Below are 23690 nucleotides of genomic sequence, written 5' to 3' on the forward strand. Positions count from 1 at the left end.
GTTATATTCTATTCTATTCCATTATTTTCTGTTATATTCTATTCTATTCTGTTCCATTCTTTTCTGTTATATTATGTTCTATTCTATTCTATTCTGTTCTATTCCATTCTATTTTATTATATTCTATTCTGTTCTATTCTATTCTGTTCTGTTCTATTCTATTCTATTCTATTTTATTATATTATATTCTATTATATTATATTATATTATATTATATTATATTCTGTTCTGTTCTGTTCCATTCTATTCTATTCTGTTCTGTTCTATTCCATTTTATTCTATTCTATTATATTCTGTTCTATTCCATTCTATTCTATTCTATTCTATTCTATTCTGTTCTATTTTATTGTTTTATTCTATTCTGTTCTGTTCTATTATACTATTCGTTCTGTTCTATTCTGTTCTATTATACTATTCTATTCTGTTCTGTTCTATTTTATTGTTTTATTCTATTCTGTTCTGTTCTATTATACTATTCGTTCTGTTCTATTCTGTTCTGTTCTGTTTTATTACACTATTCTATTCTGTTCCATTCTTTTCTGTTATATTCTATTCTAGTCTACTACTCTGTTCTATTCTATTCTGTTTTGTTTAGCGACTTTAGGCCTGGGGAAAGGCAGTATATAAATAAAACTTCTCTTCTCTTCTCTTTTACTGTTCTATTCTGTTCTATTCTACTTTTCAATTCTATTTTATTTTAAATTCTGTTCTATTCTAATTCTTTTCTATTCTATTCTATTCTGTACCATTCTTTTCCAATCTATTCCATTATTATATTTGTTTCTATTCACAAATTCTATTCTACCATTCTGTTCCATTCTATTCTACTATTCTGTTCTATTCTATTCTACTATTCTGTTCTATTCTATTCTACTATTCTGTTCTATTCTACTCTGTTTTGTTTAGCGACTTTAGGCCTGGGGAAAGGCAGTATATAAATAAAACTTTGTCTCTTCTCTTTTACTATTCTATTCTGTTCTATTCTACTTTTCAATTCTATTTTATTTTTAAATTCTGTTCTATTCTAATTCTTTTCTATTCTATTCTGTACCATTCTTTTCCAATATATTCCATTATTATAATCGTTTCTATTCAAATTCTATTCTACTGTACTATTCTGTTCTATTCTATTCCAATTCTATTCCAATTCTATTCTGCTATTCTATTCTGTTATATTAAATTCCTATTCTGTTCTATTCTATTCCAATTCTATTCTGCTATTATATTCTGTTATATTATATTCCTATTCTGTTATATTATATTTGACTATTCTATTCTGTTCTGGTGTCCCATTCTGCTGTTTGTTGTTGTTGATCTCACCATGAGGACGAGGCTCTTCTGTCTTTGTGTTGTGTGCTGTTGTGTTGTGTGTTTGATCAGCTGTTGTGTTGTGTGTTTGATCAGCTGTTGTGTTGTGTGTTTGATCAGCTGTTGTGTTGTGTGTTTGATCAGCTGTTGTGTTGTGTGTTTGATCAGTTGTGTTGTGTGGTTGATCAGCTGTTGTGTTGTGTTGTGTGGTTGATCAGCTGTTGTGTTGTGTGGTTCCTCAGCTGTTGTGTTGTGTGTTTGATCAGCTGTTGTGTTGTGTGTTTGATCAGCTGTTGTGTTGTGTGTTTGATCAGCTGTTGTGTTGTGTGTTTGATCAGTTGTGTTGTGTGGTTGATCAGCTGTTGTGTTGTGTGGTTCCTCAGCTGTTGTGTTTTGTGTTTGCTCAGCTGTTGTGTTGTGTGTTTGATCAGCTGTTGTGTGGTTGATCAGCTGTTGTGTTGTGTTGTGTGGTTGATCAGCTGTTGTGTTGTGTGGTTCCTCAGCTGTTGTGTTTTGTGTTTGCTCAGCTGTTGTGTTGTGTTGTGTGGTTGATCAGCTGTTGTGTTGTGTGGTTGATTAGCTGTTGTGTTGTGTGTTTGATCAGCTGTTGTGTTGTGTGTTTGATCAGCTGTTGTGTTTTGTGTTTGATCAGTTGTGTTGTGTGTTTGATCAGCTGTTGTGTTGTGTGGTTCCTCAGCTGTTGTGTTGTGTTGTGTGTTTGATCAGCTGTTGTGTTGTGTGTTTGATCAGCTGTTGTGTTGTGTGGTTCCTCAGCTGTTGTGTTGTGTGTTTGATCAGCTGTTGTGTTGTGTGGTTCCTCAGCTGTTGTGTTGTGTTGTGTGTTTGATCAGCTGTTGTGTTGTGTGTTTGATCAGCTGTTGTGTTGTGTGGTTCCTCAGCTGTTGTGTTGTGTGTTTGATCAGCTGTTGTGTTGTGTGGTTCCTCAGCTGTTGTGTTGTGTGTTTGATCAGCTGTTGTGTTGTGTGGTTGATCAGCTGTTGTGTTGTGTGGTTCCTCAGCTGTTATGTTGTGTTTGATCAGCTGTTGTGTTGTGTTTGATCAGCTGTTGTGTTGTGTTTGATCAGCTGTTGTGTTGTGTTTGATCAGCTGTTGTGTTGTGTGGTTCCTCAGCTGTTGTGTTGTGTGGTTCCTCAGTTGTTGTGTTGTGTGTTTGATCAGCTGTTGTGTTGTGTGGTTCCTCAGTTGTTGTGTTGTGTGGTTCCTCAGCTGTTATGTTGTTTGTTTGATCAGCTGTTGTGTGGTTCCTCAGCTGTTGTGTTGTGTGTTTGATCAGCTGTTGTGTTGTGTGTTTGATCAGCTGTTGTGTTGTGTGGTTCCTCAGCTGTTGTGTTGTGTGGTTCCTCAGCTGTTGTGTTGTGTGTTTGATCAGTTGTGTTGTGTGGTTCCTCAGCTGTTGTGTTGTGTGTTTGATCAGCTGTTGTGTTGTGTGTTTGATCAGCTGTTGTGTTGTGTTGTGTGGTTCCTCAGCTGTTGTGTTGTGTGTTTGATCAGCTGTTGTGTTGTGTTGTGTGGTTCCTCAGCTGTTGTGTTGAGTGGTTGATCAGCTGTTGTGTTGTGTTGTGTGGTTCCTCAGCTGTTGTGTTGAGTGGTTGATCAGCTGTTGTGTTGTGTTGTGTGGTTCCTCAGCTGTTGTGTTGTGTGTTTGATCAGCTGTTGTGTTGTGTTGTGTGGTTCCTCAGCTGTTGTGTTGTGTGGTTCCTCAGCTGTTGTGTTGTGTGGTTCCTCAGCTGTTGTGTTGTGTGTTTGATCAGCTGTTGTGTTGTGTTGTGTGGTTCCTCAGCTGTTGTGTTGTGTGTTTGATCAGCTGTTGTGTTGTGTGTTTGATCAGCTGTTGTGTTGTGTTGTGTGGTTCCTCAGCTGTTGTGTTGTGTGTTTGATCAGCTGTTGTGTTGTGTTGTGTGGTTCCTCAGCTGTTGTGTTGAGTGGTTGATCAGCTGTTGTGTTGTGTGGTTCCTCAGCTGTTGTGTTGTGTGTTTGATCAGTTGTGTTGTGTGGTTCCTCAGCTGTTGTGTTGTGTTGTGTGTTTGATCAGTTGTGTTGTGTGGTTCCTCAGATGTTGTGTTGTGTTGTGTGTTTGATCAGTTGTGTTGTGTGGTTCCTCAGCTGTTGTGTTGTGTTGTGTGTTTGATCAGTTGTGTTGTGTGGTTCCTCAGATGTTGTGTTGTGTTGTGTGTTTGATCAGTTGTGTTGTGTGGTTCCTCAGCTGTTGTGTTGTGTTGTGTGTTTGATCAGTTGTGTTGTGTGGTTCCTCAGATGTTGTGTTGTGTTGTGTGTTTGATCAGTTGTGTTGTGTGGTTCCTCAGCTGTTGTGTTGTGTGTTTGATCAGTTGTGTTGTATGGTTCCTCAGTTGTGTTGTGTGTTTGATCAGTTGTGTTGTGTGGTTCCTCAGTTGTGTTGTGTGTTTGATCAGTTGTGTTGTGTGGTTCCTCAGTTGTGTTGTGTGGTTCCTCAGCTGTTGTGTTGTGTTGTGTGGTTCCTCAGTTGTGTTGTGTGTTTGATCAGTTGTGTTGTGTGGTTCCTCAGTTGTGTTGTGTGTTTGATCAGTTGTGTTGTGTGGTTCTTCAGCTGTTGTGTTGTGTTGTGTGGTTCCTCAGTTGTGTTGTGTGTTTGATCAGTTGTGTTGTGTGGTTCCTCAGCTGTTGTGTTGTGTTGTGTGGTTCCTCAGTTGTGTTGTGTGTTTGATCAGTTGTGTTGTGTGGTTCCCCAGCTGTTGTGTTGTGTTGTGTGGTTCCTCAGTTGTTGTGTTGTGTTGTTTGTTTGATCAGTTGTGTTGTGTGGTTCCTCAGCTGTTGTGTTGTGTGTTTGATCAGTTGTGTTGTGTTGTGTGTTTGATCAGTTGTGTTGTGTGGTTCCTCAGATGTTGTGTTGTGTTGTGTGTTTGATCAGTTGTGTTGTGTGGTTCCTCAGCTGTTGTGTTGTGTGTTTGATCAGTTGTGTTGTATGGTTCCTCAGTTGTGTTGTGTGTTTGATCAGTTGTGTTGTGTGGTTCCTCAGTTGTGTTGTGTGTTTGATCAGTTCTGTTGTGTGGTTCCTCAGCTGTTGTGTTGTGTTGTGTGGTTCCTCAGTTGTGTTGTGTGTTTGATCAGTTGTGTTGTGTGGTTCCTCAGTTGTGTTGTGTGTTTGATCAGTTGTGTTGTGTGGTTCTTCAGCTGTTGTGTTGTGTTGTGTGGTTCCTCAGTTGTGTTGTGTGTTTGATCAGTTGTGTTGTGTGGTTCCTCAGCTGTTGTGTTGTGTTGTGTGGTTCCTCAGTTGTGTTGTGTGTTTGATCAGTTGTGTTGTGTGGTTCCCCAGCTGTTGTGTTGTGTTGTGTGGTTCCTCAGTTGTTGTGTTGTGTTGTTTGTTTGATCAGTTGTGTTGTGTGGTTCCTCAGCTGTTGTGTTGTGTGTTTGATCAGTTGTGTTGTGTGTTTGATCAGTTGTGTTGTGTTGTGTGTTTGATCAGTTGTGTTGTGTGGTTCCTCAGCTGTTGTGTTGTGTTGTGTTGTGTGTTTGATCAGTTGTGTTGTGTGGTTCCTCAGCTGTTGTGTTGTGTTGTGTGTTTGATCAGTTGTGTTGTGTGGTTCCTCAGCTGTTGTGTTGTGTTGTGTGTTTGATCAGTTGTGTTGTGTGGTTCCTCAGCTGTTGTGTTGTGTTGTGTTGTGTTGTGTGTTTGATCAGTTGTGTTGTGTGTTTGATCAGTTGTGTTGTGTGTTTGATCAGTTGTGTTGTGTGGTTCCTCAGTTGTGTTGTGTGTTTGATCAGTTGTGTTGTGTGTTTGATCAGTTGTGTTGTGTGTTTGATCAGTTGTGTTGTGTGTTTGATCAGTTGTGTTGTGTGTTTGATCAGTTGTGTTGTGTGGTTCCTCAGCTGTTGTGTTGTGTTGTGTTGTGTGTTTGATCAGTTGTGTTGTGTGGTTCCTCAGCTGTTGTGTTGTGTTGTGTTGTGTTGTGTGTTTGATCAGTTGTGTTGTGTGGTTCCTCAGCTGTTGTGTCGTGTGTTTGATCAGTTGTGTTGTGTGGTTCCTCAGCTGTTGTGTTGTGTTGTGTTGTGTGTTTGATCAGTTGTGTTGTGTGGTTCCTCAGCTGTTGTGTTGTGTTGTGTTGTGTGTTTGATCAGTTGTGTTGTGTGGTTCCTCAGCTGTTGTGTTGTGTTGTGTTGTGTGTTTGATCAGTTGTGTTGTGTGGTTCCTCAGCTGTTGTGTTGTGTTGTGTTGTGTGTTTGATCAGTTGTGTTGTGTGTTTGATCAGTTGTGTTGTGTGTTTGATCAGTTGTGTTGTGTGTTTGATCAGTTGTGTTGTGTGGTTCCTCAGTTGTGTTGTGTGTTTGATCAGTTGTGTTGTGTGTTTGATCAGTTGTGTTGTGTGTTTGATCAGTTGTGTTGTGTGTTTGATCAGTTGTGTTGTGTGTTTGATCAGTTGTGTTGTGTGGTTCCTCAGTTGTGTTGTGTGTTTGATCAGTTGTGTTGTGTGTTTGATCAGTTGTGTTGTGTGTTTGATCAGTTGTGTTGTGTGGTTCCTCAGCTGGTTCAGACGCACTCCAGCGCTGACGGACTTCTGCGACTGATGAAGATATATGAGGAGGAAGACGAGGCTTATAGAGAGTTTGTGAGTGTTGCGACTCAGTTCTACCAGAACCTTCTGCAGCCCTTCAGAGACATGAGAGAGATCGCCTCGCTTTACAAGACCGAGATTCTGGTACACACACACACACACACACACACACACACACACACACACACACACACACACACACACACACACACACACACACAGTGAGAACAATCAGAACATAATCCTAACAGATCAACATGATGTCGGAAGCAGCAGAAGTTGATGTACTGTGTGTGTGTGTGTGTGTGTGTGTGTGTGTGTTCAGAAATGTCTGCAGTACGAGGAACTGGGACCGAAGCGTGTGTGTGAACTGAAGACAGAGATGAACGAATGGAGTCAACGAGGAGAATCAGCCGTTCACTCCATACAGGACAACACAGCAGAATACTTTAAAGACACTTCCAGAGCCCTGACAGGTCAGTCACACACACACACAGACACACACACACGCGCACACACACACACACACACACACACACACGCACACACACACACACACACACACACACATACACACACACACACACACGCGCACACACGCACGCACGCATGCACACACACTGTGATATCTCTGCTGATAGTGTGTGTGTGTGTGTGTGTGTTGCTTCAGGTATGGTGAAACAGATGGAGCAGGATCAGAAGAGATTTGGCCACGCCTCTTGGGCACTGGCCACGCCCAGACAAGAGAAACTCAGAATCCTATTGGCTAAAGAGACACTGCAGCACATGAGGGCCAAAGAGATGTGCGTCAAACGCAAGAGAGTCGAGATCCGAGAGCAGGTGGAGTGTGTGTGTGTGTGTGTGTTTGACTGAGTGTGTTTGTGTGTGTGATTGAGTGTGTGTGTTTGAGTGTGAGTGTGTGTGTGTGTCTGTGTTGAGTGTGTGTGTGTGTACAGGTGTATAATTGTTATATCAGGTTACCCGTATTTTCCGTCGCATCAGTCATAAAATGCGTCATGAAGAAGAAAAACAAAACATATAAGGCGCACCGGACTATAAGGCGCACCGGACTATAAGGCGCACCGGACTATAAGTCGCAACGGACTATAAGTCGCACCCGACTATAAGTCGCACCTGACTATAAGTCGCGACGGACTGTTGGACTATAAGTCGCAACGGACTATAAGTCGCAACGGACTATAAGTCGCAACGGACTATAAGTTGGACTATAAGTCGCACCTGACTATAAGTCGCGACGGACTGTTGGACTATAAGTCGCAACAGACTATAAGTCGCAACGGACTATAAGTCGCACCGGACTATAAGTCGCACCCGACTATAAGTTGGACTATAAGTCGCACCGGACTATAAGTCGCACCGGACTATAAGTTGGACTATAAGTCGCAACGGACTATAAGTCGCACCGGACTATAAGTCGCACCGGACTATAAGTTGGACTATAAGTCGCACCGGACTATAAGTTGGACTATAAGTCGCATCGGACTATAAGTCGCACTGGACTATAAGCCGGACTATAAGTCGCACCGGACTATAAGTTGCATCGGACTATAAGTCGCATCGGACTATAAGGCGCACTGGACTATAAGCCGGACTATAAGTCGCACCGGACTATAAGTTGCATCGGACTATAAGTCGCATCGGACTATAAGTCGCACTGGACTATAAGCCGGACTATAAGTCGCACTGGACTATAAGCCGGACTATAAGTCGCACCAGACTATAAGTCGCACTGGACTATAAGTCGCAGGACCAGCAAAACTATGAAAAAAAGTGACTTATAGTCCGGAAAATACGGTACATATTATTAGCCTGTGTGCGACACTGTACGACAGATGGGAACACACTAAAATGGTTTTGTATTTTAACACAGTAAAATGTGTGTGGTTACTATCGTAACCTCAGTTTCCTGAGAGCGGTAACTCAACATTTGTGTCAGCTGACGCTGCGGGAACTCTGTTAAATCCCGCCGTGAGAGTAGTGAAGATAAGCCCGGGGGAACGCTACACCGGCCACGGAGAGACAGACAGTAGCCATTAGTCGCGCCGCTAGGAGTGCTCGCGTCTGATAGGTGGAACTAGAGAGGACACCGATTCACACACATCTGCACAGCCCTGAAGGGGAAACCGCGCTCTAGCGTTAGCGTCTCGCGAGGATGGCGGCTCAGCGGATGAAGTGACCTGTGCTTCGGCACGTAGCCTCATCTTGGCCGGAGAGTGACACTGCAGTCGTCGTCCACCGAGAGCGCGTGTAAGTCTCCAACGGAAGAGTTTTCAGGGAGAGCTGCTTAACCGCAACCGAAGCTAGGGCTCGAACGGCGGGAGACCAAAACCAGAGCTAATCCCACGTAAAGGACACAATCTCCACAATCTCCTCGCTCCCCTGAGAAATCTGGCCACCAGAGTGTGTTTACCGATCGATCGCCGTCAACCGGGGAGCGAAGCGAAGCAATAGCGGCCACATACACCTTCAGCGCGGACGGCTAACTCCCGCTATCCCGTCTGTGCATCAGCAGAGTCCTCGCCGAGGGAACGCGTCCGCTCTCGGGAGCACAGAGTATCTCCACACAGTGTGTGTGTCCCAGCGGAGAGTGGCCACCAGAGGGAGCTGTTTCTCCCCCGCAGAGTTCCACAGCGCAGCTTCTGTGTTTCTGTGTCTCACTTTCACAGACATCCTAATCTGAGTTCTAGGGGTTTTGTGCTGGTTACCATGGAGACGATGTTTTAACACATGTCAGACAACATACAGCTGGTTGTTCATCGATGTCTGTGTGTGTGTGTGTGTGTGTGTGTGTGTGTGTGTGTGTGTAGATGCGCAGCGGGGCAGAGTGTGTCAGTGAGCTGGAACTCCAGTATTACGAGACGCAGGTGGAACTTCACGACTGCAGGTTTGAGATCCTGAGGAACGAGGAGCTTCTGTTGCTGACGCAGATCCAGACCATACAGAGACAGATCACAGGTCTCACACACACACACACACACACACACACACACACACACACACACACACACACACACACACACACACACACACACACACACACTAAGGTCTGTTATACTGTAAGGACTGTCGGTCTGATTTCAGGTTTCACTAAATTAATAGGAACATTTGGATCCCAAAAACGGGTGTGATGGACAATATAATAACCAGTATGACAGACTGAAGAGTGTGTGTGTGTTGTGCAGAGCTGAAGGAGCAGGTGGTGTATTACGACACCTGTCAGGACCCCGAGGAGCTGCAGGAGGTCCAGGCGGATGTAAGTCCCGCCCACTCACACCTGCAGCAGCAGCTGAAGCACCTGGAGAGCAAAAGAGGAGCGATCTCATCACGCAGAGCTTACCTGAGGAACCAGCGGGTACACACACACACACACACACACACACACACACACACACCTGAGGAACCAGCGGGTACACACACACACACACACCTGAGAAACCAGCGGGTACACACACACACACACACACACACTTGAGGAACCAGCGGGTACACACACACACACACACACCTGAGGAACCAGCGGGTACACACACACACACACACACACACACACACACACACACACACACACACACACACACACACACACACACACACACACCTGAGGAACCAGCGGGTACACACACACACACACACCTGAGAAACCAGCGGGTACACACACACACACACACACACACTTGAGGAACCAGCGGGTACACACACACACACACACACCTGAGGAACCAGCGGGTACACACACACACACACACACACACACACACACACACACACACACACACACACACACCTGAGGAACCAGCGGGTACACACACACACACACACACACACACACCTGAGGAACCAGCGGGTACACACACACACACACACACACAAACACCTGAGGAACCAGCGGGTACACACACACACACACCTGAGAAACCAGCGGGTACACACACACACACACACACCTGAGGAACCAGCGGGTACACACACACACACACACACACACACACCTGAGGAACCAGCGGGTACACACACACACCTGAGGAACCAGCGGGTACACACACACACACACACACCTGAGGAACCAGCGGGTACACACACACACACACCTCAGGAACCAGCGGGTACACACACACACACACACACCTGAGGAACCAGCGGGTACACACACACACACACACACACATATGTGTTGATCGTGTGTGTGTGTGTCTGCAGGAGTTGTGTGTTGATCGTGTGTGTGTGTGTGTGTGTCTGCAGGAGTTGTGTGTTGATCGTTTGTGTGTGTGTGTGTCTGCAGGAGTTGTGTGTTGATCGTGTGTGTGTGTGTGTGTGTCAGCAGGAGTTGTGTGTTGATCGTGTGTGTGTGTGTGTCTGCAGGAGTTGTGTGTTGATCGTGTGTGTGTGTGTGTGTCTGCAGGAGTTGTGTGTTGATCGTGTGTGTGTGTGTGTCTGCAGGAGTTGTGTGTTGATCGTGTGTGTGTGTGTCTACAGGAGTTGTGTGTTGATCGTGTGTGTGTGTGTGTGTGTGTCTGCAGGAGTTGTGTGTTGATCGTGTGTGTGTGTGTGTCTGCAGGAGTTGTGTGTTGATCGTGTGTGTGTGTGTGTGTCTGCAGGAGTTGTGTGTTGATCATGTGTGTGTGTGTCTGCAGGAGTTGTGTGTTGATCGTGTGTGTGTCTGCAGGAGTTGTGTGTTGATCGTGTGTGTGTGTGTGTGTCTGCAGGAGTTGTGTGTTGATCGTGTGTGTGTGTGTGTCTGCAGGAGTTGTGTGTTGATCGTGTGTGTGTGTGTGTGTCTGCAGGAGTTGTGTGTTGATCGTGTGTGTGTGTGTGTGTCTGCAGGAGTTGTGTGTTGCTCGTGTGTGTGTCTGCAGGAGTTGTGTGTTGATCGTGTGTGTGTCTGCAGGAGTTGTGTGTTGATCGTGTGTGTGTGTGTGTCTGCAGGAGTTGTGTGTTCAGGCTCACGAGCAGCAGAAGCGTTCAGTCACACAGAGATCCGCGCAGAACCGCCAACATCACGCCGCACAGCTGGTGAGTAATACACTGTAACCATGGTAACCACATCCCACTGCATCGCCACACAAAGCATCCCATAATGAGTCACAGCAAAGTGCAGAGGATCCCGTGGGCTGACAGAGTTGCCATGGTGACCGTCGGGCTGGGGTCGCGCTCGCTAATGTTCCCAGAATTCCCTGCACGCATGACTGTGCAGTTAGTGATGCGTGTGCAGTTAGTGATGCGTGTGCAGTTAGAGATGCGTGTGCAGTTAGAGATGCGTGTGCAGTTAGTGATGCGTGTGCAGTTAGAGATGCGTGTGCAGTTAGAGATGCGTGTGCAGTTAGTGATGCGTGTGCAGTTAGTGATGCGTGTGCAGTTAGAGATGCGTGTGCAGTTAGTGATGCGTGTGCAGTTAGTGATGCGTGTGCAGTTAGAGATGCGTGTGCAGTTAGTGATGCGTGTGCAGTTAGTGATGCGTGTGCAGTTAGTGATGCGTGTGCAGTTAGAGATGCGTGTGCAGTTAGTGATGCGTGTGCAGTTAGAGATGCGTGTGCAGTTAGAGATGCGTGTGCAGTTAGAGATGCGTGTGCAGTTAGTGATGCGTGTGCAGTTAGTGATGCGTGTGCAGTTAGAGATGCGTGTGCAGTTAGTGATGCGTGTGCAGTTAGTGATGCGTGTGCAGTTAGAGATGCGTGTGCAGTTAGAGATGCGTGTGCAGTTAGAGATGCGTGTGCAGTTAGAGATGCGTGTGCAGTTAGAGATGCGTGTGCAGTTAGAGATGCGTGTGCAGTTAGTGATGCGTGTGCAGTTAGAGATGCGTGTGCAGTTAGTGATGCGTGTGCAGTTAGAGATGCGTGTGCAGTTAGAGATGCGTGTGCAGTTAGAGATGCGTGTGCAGTTAGAGATGCGTGTGCAGTTAGTGATGCGTGTGCAGTTAGAGATGCGTGTGCAGTTAGAGATGCGTGTGCAGTTAGAGATGCGTGTGCAGTTAGAGATGCGTGTGCAGTTAGTGATGCGTGTGCAGTTAGTGATGCGTGTGCAGTTAGAGATGCGTGTGCAGTTAGTGATGCGTGTGCAGTTAGAGATGCGTGTGCAGTTAGTGATGCGTGTGCAGTTAGTGATGCGTGTGCAGTTAGAGATGCGTGTGCAGTTAGTGATGCGTGTGCAGTTAGAGATGCGTGTGCAGTTAGAGATGCGTGTGCAGTTAGAGATGCGTGTGCAGTTAGTGATGCGTGTGCAGTTAGTGATGCGTGTGCAGTTAGTGATGCGTGTGCAGTTAGAGATGCGTGTGCAGTTAGAGATGCGTGTGCAGTTAGTGATGCGTGTGCAGTTAGAGATGCGTGTGCAGTTAGAGATGCGTGTGCAGTTAGTGATGCGTGTGCAGTTAGAGATGCGTGTGCAGTTAGAGATGCGTGTGCAGTTAGAGATGCGTGTGCAGTTAGAGATGCGTGTGCAGTTAGAGATGCGTGTGCAGTTAGTGATGCGTGTGCAGTTAGTGATGCGTGTGCAGTTAGAGATGCGTGTGCAGTTAGTGATGCGTGTGCAGTTAGTGATGCGTGTGCAGTTAGTGATGCGTGTGCAGTTAGAGATGCGTGTGCAGTTAGAGATGCGTGTGCAGTTAGAGATGCGTGTGCAGTTAGTGATGCGTGTGCAGTTAGTGATGCGTGTGCAGTTAGAGATGCGTGTGCAGTTAGAGATGCGTGTGCAGTTAGAGATGCGTGTGCAGTTAGAGATGCGTGTGCAGTTAGTGATGCGTGTGCAGTTAGTGATGCGTGTGCAGTTAGTGATGCGTGTGCAGTTAGTGATGCGTGTGCAGTTAGTGATGCGTGTGCAGTTAGTGATGCGTGTGCAGTTAGTGATGCGTGTGCAGTTAGTGATGCGTGTGCAGTTAGTGATGCGTGTGCAGTTAGAGATGCGTGTGCAGTTAGTGATGCGTGTGCAGTTAGAGATGCGTGTGCAGTTAGAGATGCGTGTGCAGTTAGAGATGCGTGTGCAGTTAGAGATGCGTGTGCAGTTAGTGATGCGTGTGCAGTTAGAGATGCGTGTGCAGTTAGAGATGCGTGTGCAGTTAGTGATGCGTGTGCAGTTAGAGATGCGTGTGCAGTTAGTGATGCGTGTGCAGTTAGAGATGCGTGTGCAGTTAGAGATGCGTGTGCAGTTAGAGATGCGTGTGCAGTTAGAGATGCGTGTGCAGTTAGTGATGCGTGTGCAGTTAGAGATGCGTGTGCAGTTAGAGATGCGTGTGCAGTTAGTGATGCGTGTGCAGTTAGAGATGCGTGTGCAGTTAGAGATGCGTGTGCAGTTAGAGATGCGTGTGCAGTTAGTGATGCGTGTGCAGTTAGTGATGCGTGTGCAGTTAGAGATGCGTGTGCAGTTAGAGATGCGTGTGCAGTTAGTGATGCGTGTGCAGTTAGAGATGCGTGTGCAGTTAGTGATGCGTGTGCAGTTAGAGATGCGTGTGCAGTTAGTGATGCGTGTGCAGTTAGAGATGCGTGTGCAGTTAGAGATGCGTGTGCAGTTAGAGATGCGTGTGCAGTTAGTGATGCGTGTTGCAGTTAGTGATGCGTGTGCAGTTAGTGATGCGTGTGCAGTTAGTGATGCGTGTGCAGTTAGTGATGCGTGTGCAGTTAGTGATGCGTGTGCAGTTAGTGATGCGTGTGCAGTTAGAGATGCGTGTGCAGTTAGTGATGCGTGTGCAGTTAGAGATGCGTGTGCAGTTAGTGATGCGTGTGCAGTTAGTGATGCGTGTGCAGTTAGTGATGCGTGTGCAGTTAGAGATGCGTGTGCAGTTAGTGATGCGTGTTGCAGTTAGTGATGCGTGTGCAGTTAGTGATGCGTGTGCAGTTAGTGATGCGTGTGCAGTTAGTGATGCGTGTGCAGTTAGTGATGCGTGTGCAGTTAGTGATGCGTGTGCAGTTAGAGATGCGTGTGCAGTTAGAGATGCGTGTGCAGTTAGTGATGCGTGTGCAGTTAGTGATGCGTGTGCAGTTAGTGATGCGTGTGCAGTTAGTGATGCGTGTGCAGTTAGAGATGCGTGTGCAGTTAGTGATGCGTGTGCAGTTAGTGATGCGTGTGCAGTTAGTGATGCGTGTGCAGTTAGAGATGCGTGTGCAGTTAGAGATGCGTGTGCAGTTAGAGATGCGTGTGCAGTTAGAGATGCGTGTGCAGTTAGTGATGCGTGTGCAGTTAGAGATGCGTGTGCAGTTAGTGATGCGTGTGCAGTTAGAGATGCGTGTGCAGTTAGTGATGCGTGTGCAGTTAGTGATGCGTGTGCAGTTAGTGATGCGTGTGCAGTTAGAGATGCGTGTGCAGTTAGTGATGCGTGTGCAGTTAGTGATGCGTGTGCAGTTAGAGATGCGTGTGCAGTTAGAGATGCGTGTGCAGTTAGAGATGCGTGTGCAGTTAGTGATGCGTGTGCAGTTAGAGATGCGTGTGCAGTTAGAGATGCGTGTGCAGTTAGTGATGCGTGTGCAGTTAGTGATGCGTGTGCAGTTAGTGATGCGTGTGCAGATGTCACACGTAGAGTCTCATGATGAGACAGTCGAGCGTTGCGTGTTCTTCATGTGTTTGTGTCTGGAGAACTTGATTGTGTGTGCAGAGCTTCAGTTCCTGAATGATGCAAACACAGAGCCTCTTCTCGGACAGCAAGCCAAATACTTACTTTTCTGATTATTTGTAAGTGTGAACTTGTGAACTAATAAATTAACTTCTTATGGGTAAATGTGGAAGAGCGCGTCATTTCCCAGAATGCTTCATTTCCCCAGAGCAGCCTGAGGCTCAGCTCCGTGCCCTGGGTCCGTTGAAGCTTCCGTGTTGAATTCCTCTTCCTATCACTCCAGTTCCTCATCCCGGGACGTGGCCGATTCAAACTCACACTCACATTCCTCTTTTGTGCCTGTCATTGTTCGTGCTGGTGTTTCTGAGCGTGTGTGTGTGTGTGTGTTCAGAAGCGAGAGAAGAAGAGAGTGGAGGAGGAGCAGCAGAAGCAATGGCTGGAGAACGAGAGAGCAAAGACACTCAACAGAGTGCGCTGTTTCAGAGAGGTAAAGCATCGTGTGTATGTGTGTGAGTGTGTATGTGTGTGAGTGTGTTTAATTTTCAGCATAGCTTCAGTGTTTGTTTTCTGTGTTTCTTTGAGTTTAGAGACATCAGGGTCAGTATGTTTTACATACAGAGTCACATGACTCCAGCAGAGATGACTCCTCCCAGCCCCTGTCAATCATCAGCCTAGGACCGCAGAGCTCCACCCCCCGCAGGAAGGGGCGGAGTCAGAAGCAGCGTGAAATCCCGGTGCAGATTCTGCTGCCATCTGGATCTGGATCTTCATCAGCAAATCCAGACCAAACGCATCCTCCTCCTCCTCCTCCTCCTCCTCTTCCTCCTCCTCCTCTTCCTCTTCTTCATCCTCCTCCTCCTCCTCCTCCTCCTCCTTTTCTTTCTCCTCCTCTTCTTCCACCGCCTGCTCCAAAAACCAGTGAGAAGCTGCCGATGCGAAACACTCTTGAACAAAACTCAGGTGAGCGTCAGAGACCTGGACTCCACAAGCTAATCAAATACAGTTCTTAACTGCTGCATTCATGTTTTAGCTTAAAGGGATACTTCAGGACTTAGAAAAGCTTTGTATCAGTAGAAAACCTGTAGTATTTTAAAATTACCGTGCTTCCCTGCCTCATATCCCCCTGAGACGAGAGATGTATGTGTTTTTTGTCTGTAAAAATCCTCAGATGACACAAAAACCGTCATTTTGCGTCATCGGAGGCTTTTTTGGCCAGAGGCGAGAGACTACAGCCAGTAGGAGGCGCTAGATCCGCATGTCTTCAGCCCGCCCATAGAGGGGGGATCTCACTCACAGAATGTACAAATAGTGTCAGCCATCTTTTATTGGAAGCTAAGCTAACAGGCTCTTGTTCTGTGGAGAAAGCTGAGTAGTAGCGGTCTCCATCCTCTTTTTACCGGACATGTCCGGCCATCGAGATCGTCCAAAATGTCCGGGATTCGGCTTTTGCTTTCTGCAGTCGCCATTCATTGTTTACATGCACACCTTTTGTTTCAATCTAACTGAATTCATCCCGATTGGTGAATCTGAATATAACGTTAGTGTTTACATGAACGCTAAACAAGTGATCGGTTGATGTGCGTTTAACATTGCTAAGAAAATTCCGGCTCCTCCGTGAGAGATACGAGACCAGTGCGTCTCACAGGCGCCGCTCATCAGTAATCCTGCGGCCGTCAGTCTCGCGCCGTTCTCCCGCGGCCGTCAGTCTCGCGCCGTTCTCCCGCGGCCGTCAGTCTCGCGCCGTTCTCCCGCGGCCGTCAGTCTCGCGCCGTTCTCCCGCGGCCGTCAGTCTCGCGCCGTTCTCCCGCGGCCGTCAGTCTCGCGCCGTTCTCCCGCGGCCGTCAGTCTCGCGCCGCTCTCCCGCGGCCGTCAGTCTCGCGCCGTTCTCCCGCGGCCGTCAGTCTCGCGCCGTTCTCCCGCGGCCGTCAGTCTCGGGCCGTTCTCCCGCGGCCGTCAGTCTCGGGCCGTTCTCCCGCGGCCGTAAGTCTCGCGCCGTTCTCCCGCGGCCGTCAGTCTCGGGCCGTTCTCCCGCGGCCGTCAGTCTCGCGCCGTTCTCCCGCGGCCGTCAGTCTCGCGCCGTTCTCCCGCGGCCGTCAGTCTCGGGCCGTTCTCCCGCGGCCGTCAGTCTCGCGCCGTTCTCCCGCGGCCGTCAGTCTCGGGCCGTTCTCCCGCGGCCGTAAGTCTCGCGCCGTTCTCCCGCGGCCGTCAGTCTCGGGCCGTTCTCCCGCGGCCGTCAGTCTCGCGCCGTTCTCCCGCGGCCGTCAGTCTCGCGCCGTTCTCCCGCGGCCGTCAGTCTCGGGCCGTTCTCCCGCGGCCGTCAGTCTCGCGCCATTCTCCCGCGGCCGTCAGTCTCGGGCCGTTCTCCCGCGGCCGTCAGTCTCGCGCCGTTCTCCCGCGGCCGTCAGTCTCGGGCCGTTCTCCCGCGGCCGTCAGTCTCGCGCCGTTCTCCCGCGGCCGTCAGTCTCGGGCCGTTCTCCCGCGGCCGTCAGTCTCGCGCCGTTCTCCCGCGGCCGTCAGTCTCGCGCCGTTCTCCCGCGGCCGTCAGTCTCGGGCCGTTCTCCCGCGGCCGTCAGTCTCGCGCCGTTCTCCCGCGGCCGTCAGTCTCGGGCCGTTCTCCCGCGGCCGTCAGTCTCGCGCCGTTCTCCCGCGGCCGTCAGTCTCGGGCCGTTCTCCCGCGGCCGTCAGTCTCGCGCCGTTCTCCCGCGGCCGTCAGTCTCGGGCCGTTCTCCCGCGGCCATCAGTCTCGCGCCGTTCTCCCGCGGCCGTCAGTCTCGCGCCGTTCTCCCGCGGCCGTCAGTCTCGCGCCGTTCTCCCGCGGCCGTCAGTCTCGCGCCGTTCTCCCGCGGCCGTCAGTCTCGCGCCGTTCTCCCGCGGCCGTCAGTCTCGCGCTGCTCGCCGCAGTGAACATGAGGAATGGCGTAGTGCATTCTGGGAGTTGTTGTCTTTCATCCACACGAGCCACAAATACATGTTCTGGCTTTTCTCAGTCTAGAAGGCTCCAAATTCAAAAATAATTTCACATTCTACTACATAAATGACCCATTTTCAATACACACTCATCTTTCCAGAGGTGAAGTATCCCTTTAAGGAAACAATATAAAAGTGCCAAAACCTTTACCAAGATTTGTACCATTCAAATTAAGTAAAAAATTTTTTTTTAAAAGAGCACCAGAGGGTTAAGCATTTGGTGTCATGTTATAAACACAGCTCATGTCCTGTATATAGACTCTGAGGAGAAATATTACTGTTCTCAGTGAGTAAAGTGTGTGTTTGTGAGGCAGGGTCGATGGACGAGCTCCTAGCGTCGCTTCAGCGCGGACAGAAACACCTGAGGAAGGTCGAGGTCGAGGTCAAGGTCGAGAGCGGTGATGTCAGAGACAGCCTCCTGTCAGCCATCCGTCAGGGCGTGGCCTTGAAGAAAGCCCCGCCCACTCGAGCCCCGTCCCTCAGCTCAGACTCAGAGTTAGAGCTCAGCATCAAAGCCGCCATGCTGAGGATGAAGAAGGTCTCAAACGACTCTGACGACGAAGAGCGCTCGGACTCGCCGTCTGGAGACTGGGAGAGTTAAACACAACCTGAAGTCTGTGATTCTCCCGAACGCTGCCGTTTCAGCCAGGACTACTAGTTGTGATGCTAAATTCCTTTGCCAATGTGATGCTACATTCAGATCTCTTTGGGATTTTGCACTGAAATGTCTTGTCATTATGTAAGAATACAGTTAATTGCACTGAACATTTGTGTCAATAACATCCGTGGCTGTGAACGGGTCCATTAAAGTGCCTGATCAGGACTGGAGAGTGTGTGAGTGTGTGTGTGTGTGTGTGTTTGTGTTTGAGGGAATCACCTTCGCCCGTCACTTCATAATAAAAGAGTGATGCACTTTCACAATGCACGATGCAATTTGGTCAAAGTGTTTAATATAAGTTAAGTTTGCTTACACATTATTGCTTCAATTTCAAAATGCCAAGATATTATATATTACGTCTGAAACAAATTGAGGTTGAACATCTACAGTTCTTCACAGGCCTTCCCAGATATGAACATGTACTTTCAGGAGTTTCCTCTAGCTAGACGTCTGAAACTGCTCCATCTGAAGCTGGGTCTACTTGTGTTCCCTGATCTTACGCTGCAAGGTCCAGTTGTTCAGAAGTTGAATCTGGATCAGAATCATCTAGATTTGGAAATCCATTTTACTTGTGTGTTTTTTTTCAAAGCAAAACAGGATTGTGTCTCCCTGATCCAGATACACACTTTTTCAGATGACCTGGGGCCTGTTTCAGAAAGGAGGTTAAGTGAAAACTCTGAGTATGTTAACCCTGAAATGAGGGAAACTCTGGGTTTTCCGTTTCAGAATGGGAGGTATATCAAACCCAAGAAAGCAGAGTAAGTCAAGCCCGTTTCTGAAAGAGAGGTAACTTATACTCAGAGTCAGTTACCATGGTAACTTACTCTGTGAACCTAACCTGGTCTGGAGCAGGTTTTCTTCGGTAAACCCAGAGTTTCTTGTGGTCTCCTCCCCTTTTTTAAAGAGTAAGCGGTGTTTAAACAGAGTTGGTGATCGATTGCTCCTGTCTGCCTCGCTGTGACTGCTGCTGCTGCTGTGAGTTTGTTTGCTGCGTCTAAGCCTCGTATTAGCTTCGTGTTTCTTTCTGTTTTGAACCATCATTTATTATAAATTCTAGTTGTTTATACTACTAAATACAGCTTACTCAACATCTCAGATTAACCTGACATTGCTAGCTTCCGTTCAGGGGCGATTCTAGGATTTTTTCAACTGGGGGGCACAAGAGGGGCCACAATTATTACAGAGGGGCCATTCTTATGTTGTGTATTTATGTAGAACTGTAGATATCCAAATCATTTCAAGTTCAGTAAGCTTTAAAATCAGCAATAAACAGTGATACCCTATTATCTTTTAATAGCAGTTATTCACTGCTCTAAATCAAAACAATAAAATACAATTTATATTAACTTTTCACTTTACAAAAGTGAAAGAAAAACTTTAATAAATAAAATAATCCAATGTATTAGTGTACAACTCACAAATAATAATAGAATAGCCTTATTTATATAAATGCATAATTATATGAATCATTCATATAATAAACACAATTAATGAATTCATATAACTGTAATAAAATTGTATATAATATATCTTTTTTTCCCACATCCTATTCAATTAGCATATCAGCAGTTGCAGTAAATTTGCATTGATGAATAGACCAAATCTACTAATGTCGAGGAAGGCTAATTAGTCTTGAGCATATTGATTGTAAAATATCATATATCAATAGGCTACTTTGTTAGATAGCTACTTTTTCAAAAAGGTAGCTTTAGTTTAGGTATGCTGTGTTTTAATGTTTTAGCTACAGAGATAGTTGTTTATCATGATAAGAGCAGATTGTGCAAATATAATGCACAACAATGTCTATCTATGTTTCCATTAAAAAATATAAATCAATTAAAAATACTATTTGGTCAGTGGAAAAGATTGAGAAAAACTTTCTCTGAAATGTATTTTACATTATTTGGGTTATTTATTCAAAAACAAGGCAAGGATAGGCTACTAAATTATTTGTATTAATGTAATGTGACGGCACATCCGTATTTCATATTTTCCTAATGTCTTTTACCGTTAAACATGTTATCACGTGGATAAATAATCACATGCAAATGATATGCAGATGAGGATATGCATAGTAATACTAGGCGTTGTAAGCTCCACATATGGTTATTTCGGGGAGGAGACGCGTGTGCGCACAATCTTCCGCTGACTGGGATTTATAAAGTGAATCCTGCGCAGGTTCTGGCGTACGCACGCTTTTATAAATCTGAATATTTTTTTGCGTACGCCATTTTTGGCTTTCGGGCGCACGTACACTTTTAGTAAGGATCCTACGCACAGTTTTATAAATGAGGCCCCTGGTCAGGAAGCAGACAGACTGGCTTAACCGACCGTCTGCTAGCGGCCTCACGTCACCAAGGTCAGGTAAATCCCATCATATAGAGCCTCTTTCACCTAGATATCATCATATAGAGCCTCTTTCACCGAGATATCATCATATAGAGCCTCTTTCACCGAGATATCATCATATAGAGACTCTTTCACCTAGATATCATCATATAGAGCCTCTTACACCTAGATATCATCATATAGAGACTCTTTCACCTAGATATCATCATATAGAGCCTCTTACACCTAGATATCATCATATAGAGACTCTTTCCCCTAGATATCATCATATAGAGACTCTTTCACCTAGATATCATCATATAGAGTCTCTTTCACCTAGATATCATCATATAGAGACTCTTTCACCTAGATATCATCATATAGAGCCTCTTACACCTAGATATCATCATATAGAGACTCTTTCCCCTAGATATCATCATATAGAGACTCTTTCACCTAGATATCATCATATAGAGACTCTTTCCCCTAGATATCATCATATAGAGCCTCTTACACCTAGATATCATCATATAGAGACTCTTTCTAGATATCATCATATAGAGCCTCTTACACCTAGATATCATCATATAGAGACTCTTTCCCCTAGATATCATCATATAGAGACTCTTTCACCTAGATATCATCATATAGAGCCTCTTACACCTAGATATCATCACATAGAGCCTCTTTCTAGATATCATCATATAGAGCCTCTTACACCTAGATATCATCATATAGAGCCTCTTTCACCTAGATATCATCATATAGAGCCTCTTTCCCCTAGATATCATCACATAGAGACTCTTTCCCCTAGATATCATCATATAGAGACTCTTTCACCTAGATATCATCATATAGAGCCTCTTACACCTAGATATCATCATATAGAGACTCTTTCTAGATATCATCATATAGAGCCTCTTTCACCTAGATATCATCATATAGAGCCTCTTTCTAGATATCATCATATAGAGCCTCTTTCACCTAGATATCATCATATAGAGACTCTTTCCCCTAGATATCATCATATAGAGCCTCTTTCACCTAGATATCATCACATAGAGCCTCTTTCTAGATATCATCATATAGAGCCTCTTTCACCTAGATATCATCATATAGAGCCTCTTTAACCTAGATATCATCATATAGAGCCTCTTTCACCTAGATATCATCATATAGAGCCTCTTTCACCTAGATATCATCATATAGAGCCTCTTTCACCTAGATATCATCATATAGAGCCTCTTTCACCTAGATATCATCATATAGAGCCTCTTTCACCTAGATATCATCATATAGAGCCTCTTTAACCTAGATATCATCATATAGAGCCTCTTTCACCTAGATATCATCATATAGAGCCTCTTTCACCTAGATATCATCATATAGAGCCTCTTTCACCTAGATATCATCATATAGAGACTCTTTCCCCTAGATATCATCATATAGAGCCTCTTTCTAGATATCATCATATAGAGCCTCTTTCACCTAGATATCATCATATAGAGCCTCTTTCCCCTAGATATCATCATATAGAGCCTCTTTCTAGATATCATCATATAGAGCCTCTTTCCCCTAGATATCATCATATAGAGCCTCTTTCTAGATATCATCATATAGAGCCTCTTTCCCCTAGATATCATCATATAGAGCCTCTTTAACCTAGATATCATCATATAGAGCCTCTTTCACCTAGATATCATCATATAGAGCCTCTTTCACCTAGATATCATCATATAGAGCCTTTCACCTAGATATCATCACATAGAGCCTCTTTCCCCTAGATATCATCATATAGAGCCTCTTTCACCTAGATATCATCATATAGAGCCTTTCACCTAGATATCATCATATAGAGCCTCTTTCACCTAGATATCATCATATAGAGCCTTTCACCTAGATATCATCATATAGAGCCTCTTTAACCTAGATATCATCATATAGAGCCTCTTTCACCTAGATATCATCATATAGAGCCTCTTTCACCTAGATATCATCATATAGAGCCTCTTTCACCTAGATATCATCATATAGAGACTCTTTCCCCTAGATATCATCATATAGAGCCTCTTTCTAGATATCATCATATAGAGCCTCTTTCACCTAGATATCATCATATAGAGCCTCTTTAACCTAGATATCATCATATAGAGCCTCTTTCACCTAGATATCATCATATAGAGCCTCTTTCACCTAGATATCATCATATAGAGCCTTTCACCTAGATATCATCATATAGAGACTCTTTCCCCTAGATATCATCATATAGAGCCTCTTTCACCTAGATATCATCATATAGAGCCTCTTTCTAGATATCATCATATAGAGCCTCTTTCACCTAGATATCATCATATAGAGCCTCTTTCTAGATATCATCATATAGAGCCTCTTTCACCTAGATATCATCATATAGAGCCTCTTTCTAGATATCATCATATAGAGCCTCTTTCACCTAGATATCATCATATAGAGCCTCTTTAACCTAGATATCATCATATAGAGCCTCTTTCACCTAGATATCATCATATAGAGCCTCTTTCACCTAGATATCATCATATAGAGCCTCTTTCACCTAGATATCATCATATAGAGCCTCTTTCACCTAGATATCATCATATAGAGACTCTTTCTAGATATCATCATATAGAGCCTCTTTCACCTAGATATCATCATATAGAGCCTCTTTCACCTAGATATCATCATATAGAGCCTCTTTCACCTAGATATCATCATATAGAGCCTCTTTCACCTAGATATCATCATATAGAGCCTCTTTCACCTAGATATCATCATATAGAGCCTCTTTCACCTAGATATCATCATATAGAGCCTCTTTCACCTAGATATCATCATATAGAGCCTCTTTCACCTAGATATCATCACATAGAGACTCTTTCACCTAGATATCATCACATAGAGCCTCTTTCACCTAGATATCATCATATAGAGCCTTTCACCTAGATATCATCACATAGAGCCTCTTTCCCTAGATATCATCATATAGAGACTCTTTCTAGATATCATCATATAGAGCCTCTTTCACCTAGATATCATCATATAGAGCCTCTTTAACCTAGATATCATCATATAGAGCCTCTTTCACCTAGATATCATCATATAGAGCCTCTTTCACCTAGATATCATCATATAGAGCCTCTTTCACCTAGATATCATCATATAGAGCCTCTTTCACCTAGATATCATCATATAGAGCCTCTTTCACCTAGATATCATCACATAGAGCCTCTTTCACCTAGATATCATCATATAGAGACTCTTTCCCCTAGATATCATCATATAGAGCCTCTTACACCTAGATATCATC

At 45.4% G+C, this 23690-nt stretch overlaps 1 protein-coding gene across 1 annotated transcript in view; it reads left to right on the forward strand.

Annotated features, from left to right (window-relative positions):
- The window catches only part of whamm (WASP homolog associated with actin, golgi membranes and microtubules), a 19899-nt gene extending 1589 nt beyond the window's left edge, over positions 1–18310 (forward strand). Inside the window, exons 2-10 of the mRNA XM_079622017.1 lie at positions 5829–6002; positions 6184–6334; positions 6529–6698; positions 8687–8834; positions 9062–9231; positions 10803–10889; positions 14804–14899; positions 15000–15372; positions 17694–18310. Coding sequence (XP_079478143.1) covers positions 5829–6002; positions 6184–6334; positions 6529–6698; positions 8687–8834; positions 9062–9231; positions 10803–10889; positions 14804–14899; positions 15000–15372; positions 17694–17980 — 1656 coding nt within the window. The 3' untranslated portion in view covers positions 17981–18310. The remainder of the gene's footprint in view (positions 1–5828; positions 6003–6183; positions 6335–6528; positions 6699–8686; positions 8835–9061; positions 9232–10802; positions 10890–14803; positions 14900–14999; positions 15373–17693) is intronic.
- Positions 18311–23690: the final 5380 nt, after the last annotated feature.

This window comes from Phoxinus phoxinus (assembly GCF_949152265.1).
Source record: "Phoxinus phoxinus genome assembly, chromosome: 8".
NCBI classification, from domain to species: Eukaryota; Metazoa; Chordata; class Actinopteri; order Cypriniformes; family Leuciscidae; genus Phoxinus; species Phoxinus phoxinus.